The 3,487-nt window shown below is 47.9% G+C and overlaps 1 protein-coding gene across 1 annotated transcript in view; it reads right to left on the bottom strand.

Moving 5' to 3' along the window:
• LOC106821135 (sarcoplasmic calcium-binding proteins II, V, VI, and VII-like) overlaps positions 1-3,487 on the bottom strand; it is a 24,156-nt gene that overhangs the window by 3,588 nt on the left and 17,081 nt on the right. Inside the window, exons 3-4 of the mRNA XM_014825816.1 lie at positions 2,829-2,881; positions 2,150-2,369 (exon numbers count right to left, since the gene is read on the bottom strand). Of these exons, the coding sequence (XP_014681302.1) occupies positions 2,150-2,369; positions 2,829-2,881 (273 nt within the window). The remainder of the gene's footprint in view (positions 1-2,149; positions 2,370-2,828; positions 2,882-3,487) is intronic.

The raw sequence follows: 3,487 nt of genomic DNA, 5'->3' as shown, positions 1-3,487 counted from the left end.
GTGCGTGTGCACGTGCGTGCGTGCGTGCGTGCGGGCGTGCGTGTGCCCGTACACGTGCGTACGTGCGTGTGTACGTACACGTGCGTGCGTGCGTGTGTGCGTGCGTGTGCACGTACGCGTGCGTGCGTGCGTGCATGTGCACTTACACGTGCGTGCGTGCGTGCGCACGTACACGTGCGTGCGTGCATGTGCACATGTGCGTGCGTGCGTGTGCACGTACACGGCTAACTACGAACTCGCTTATAACGAAAACAATGCCAAGCTATGACAAAAGAAGCGTCAAAGACGCCGCCTGTCTGTGTAGTATGGTAATTAATTATTTATTTTTAGTTGAGTAGTGCGTGTGCACGTACGCGTGCGTGCGTGCATGTGCACGTGTGCGTGCGTGCGTGCGTGTGCACGTACACGGCTAACTACGAACTCGCTTATAACGAAAACAATGCCAAGCTATGACAAAAGAAGCGTCAAAGGCGCCGCCTGTCTGTGTAGTATGGTAATTATTTATTTATTTTTAGTTGAGTAGTAATTTTATATTGTTTTCTCAATAAAATAATGCATGCTGCGGTATGCTGGAAACACTTTCGAGTGGTTTACGGCACCTCTTCAGCTCGTGTAAAGTTACGCAAAGGTTTACGTAAATTTTAGCTTGATGAATCGCACCTAAAACGGCCTCGCTTGCGTACGCGAACTCGTACGCAAATTTACTAAATAGCTGTGTTGATGAATCGCAACTATAAGCAACGTCGATTGCGTACACAAGATTTACGAAACATATTTTGCGTACGCGCGTTGATGAATGATAATAGAAAACTAGTTGGTTATTGCTGTGATCGTACTGGCGGCGGATCTAGAGAGTAACCTCTCCACCCCCGTTCAGCCACAGTCTGACTAATGTTAACAGGAGTGAATAATAACAGATTATTAATAGATTATTAATATAGATAACCTATTATTATTCACTCAGGTGTTATGATACTAGTAAAATCGGGCCACCCTAGCACCACTTGCCTTCGGCGCACGCCTTCACTCAAATATCACCCCGCCTTTCGTCTCTCGAAAGCTAGACCTGGCCCTGGTGACTTGTACATTTGTAGGAACATTTTGTACCAAAAAGCATAAAACCTAGTTTTAGACCTTAAAATCTGGTTTTAAGGTCTAAAACCCGGATTTAAGGTCTTAATGCCCGGTTTTATGGCTTAAAACTAGGTTTTACGCTTTCCCAGGTCTAAAACCAGGTTTTAAAGTCTAAAACCCGGATTTAAGCTCTTAATACCTAGTTTTAGGGCGTAAAACTTGGTTTTACGCTTCCCCGAGGCATTTAGCTCCTGATTGGCTAGTTTGCGAGACTGCAATACAGTTCCTGGTGCGGAAAACGAACAAGGAGGGGAGAAGCTGGTGGAGAAGGAGGAAGGGGAGAAGGAGGGGGAGAAGGGAGCTGATGGGGAAGGAGGCGGAGGGGGAAAGGGAGAAGCTGGTGGAGAAGGAGGAGGGGGAGAAGCTGGTGGAGAAGGAGGAGGGGGAGAAGCTGGTGGAGAAGGAGGAAGGGGAGAATCGCCACAGTGTCAGCCACCCGCGTGTATTGAACTAATAGAAACTACCAACTAAAACGTACGTGCGTAGTACGTGTACGTGCCCGCGACTCTCTGTACGTGGTAAAGCACAAACAGTGCTCTGATTTATCTACTACATCGCTGCCCCTCCTCCCTCCCTTTCCGTATTCCTTCTTCGGCTTGCGCTCTTTCCTGTCTCTGCTTCTGTTTCATCCCCTCTGCTCTATGTATCATTCCCCTCTCCCCCTCTTTACCTATTCATCAGCATGGCTTCTCTTTACCAGTTCCTGTGAATTGGTTTCTCTCCTCTCCTTATTCCCGTACATTAGTTTCTCTCTTCCTGTTCCCGTACATTGCTTTCTCTCTCCCTGTTCCCGTACATCGAGTTCTCTCTCCCTTATCTCCTTGGTCCCGTACATTGGTTTCTCTCTCCCTGTTCCCGTACATCGAGTTCACTCTCCCTTCTCTCCCTGTTCCCGTAAATTGATTTATCTCTCCCTGTTCCCGTAAATTGGTTTATCTCTCCCTGTTCCCGTAAATTGGTTTCTTTGTCTCTGTTCCGGTACATTGGTTCCTCTCTCCCTGTTCTCACGACGTACCAGTATCATCGATAACTTTGAAGAAGAAATCGCGGTAGTCCTGTCGGAATGCCGTCGTCGTGCCTGCATCGCTCGCCGCCAGGTACTCCTGGAAGGTCACCTTGCCGTCGCCATCGCTGTCGGCCTTCGATCGCAGGCGTTCCCATAGTCCGAGAATGACCTTTCGTGTTTTGGTCGCCTCCGGGCTTCCAGCGGCCCAGCCACTCACGCTGCGGAATCTATGCACATGCAAAGTGTGAGTGAGAGGCGAGTTGTGTTGAGTTGTGTTGTGTTGAGTTGTGTTGCGTTGAGTTGGGTTGTTGCGTTGTGTTGAGTTGTGTTGCGTTGAGTTGGGTTGTTGCGTTGTGTTGTGTTGTGTTGTGTTGTGTTGTGTTGTGTTGTGTTGTGTTGTGTTGTGTTGTGTTGTGTTGTGTTGGGTTGTGTTGTGTTGTGTTGTGCTGTTGTCTAGTTAGGTCGGTCGGGCGGGCGATAGGGCGGGCCGCCGTCTCGTTCGGCGGACGGCTGGTCGATCTATCTCTGGTGTACTTTGTTAGTCACTTATAGTTAATGCCAAAAGTGTTTTGACATATTTCGTAACAGTATAATCATGATCAAACATTCTATCATCATTATCATCCAATATCGTATCTTTCAATGGGCGTGCACACGTACAAGTCATCACAGATTACATTTATCTTACCTCAGCGGTTTGTTCGAAGTCCGCCTGTTCTAACACGCCATCGTTGTTTACGTCTGTAAATGCAGATATAGGTTTCATACAAATCACACGGATCTCGACCTGCTATTTGCTACTTCGAACGCATAGCGCGCAATTTAGTCGGTTCATAACGTAAGGCAATATGAAGATGGATTGGGAGATTTGAATTTGAAATGCCATACGATTTGTACATGAATCGCTTTGATTATTTATTTTACTTTTTCCGTCGCGTCGCTATCGTGTCTGTGTATATCTGACTCACTGTCGGTTACTTATACACGACACTGTGCACAGACAATGACACCCTCTAAGAACCTAACAGTGACCAGATGGGCGAGATTCATCTACGTTGCGTAGAGTGTATTGCGTACACAGAGTTTCTACGAAGTACGTACGCAAAGCTCGTAGGTGCGATTCATCAACGCAGCGTAGCACCTGCGTACGCAAATGTTGATGAATTCCAGTGTAAATCCACTACGCCATCGTAGCTGCTGGTTGTTGAGGAGCGTGCTTAGCATAAACCTCATTTTCGTTTATATGATTGCGTTCAACACTCGATGAAAGCAGCGACACGTACACGTGCGTTCGTGCGTGCGTGCGTGCGTGCGTGCGTGCGTGCGTGCGTGCGTGCGTGCGTGCGT

The sequence above is a fragment of the Priapulus caudatus genome, unplaced genomic scaffold (assembly GCF_000485595.1).
Source record: "Priapulus caudatus unplaced genomic scaffold, Priapulus_caudatus-5.0.1 Scaffold60, whole genome shotgun sequence".
Taxonomy (NCBI): Eukaryota; Metazoa; Priapulida; class Priapulimorpha; order Priapulimorphida; family Priapulidae; genus Priapulus; species Priapulus caudatus.
This window is presented reverse-complemented; position numbering and strand designations above follow the sequence as displayed.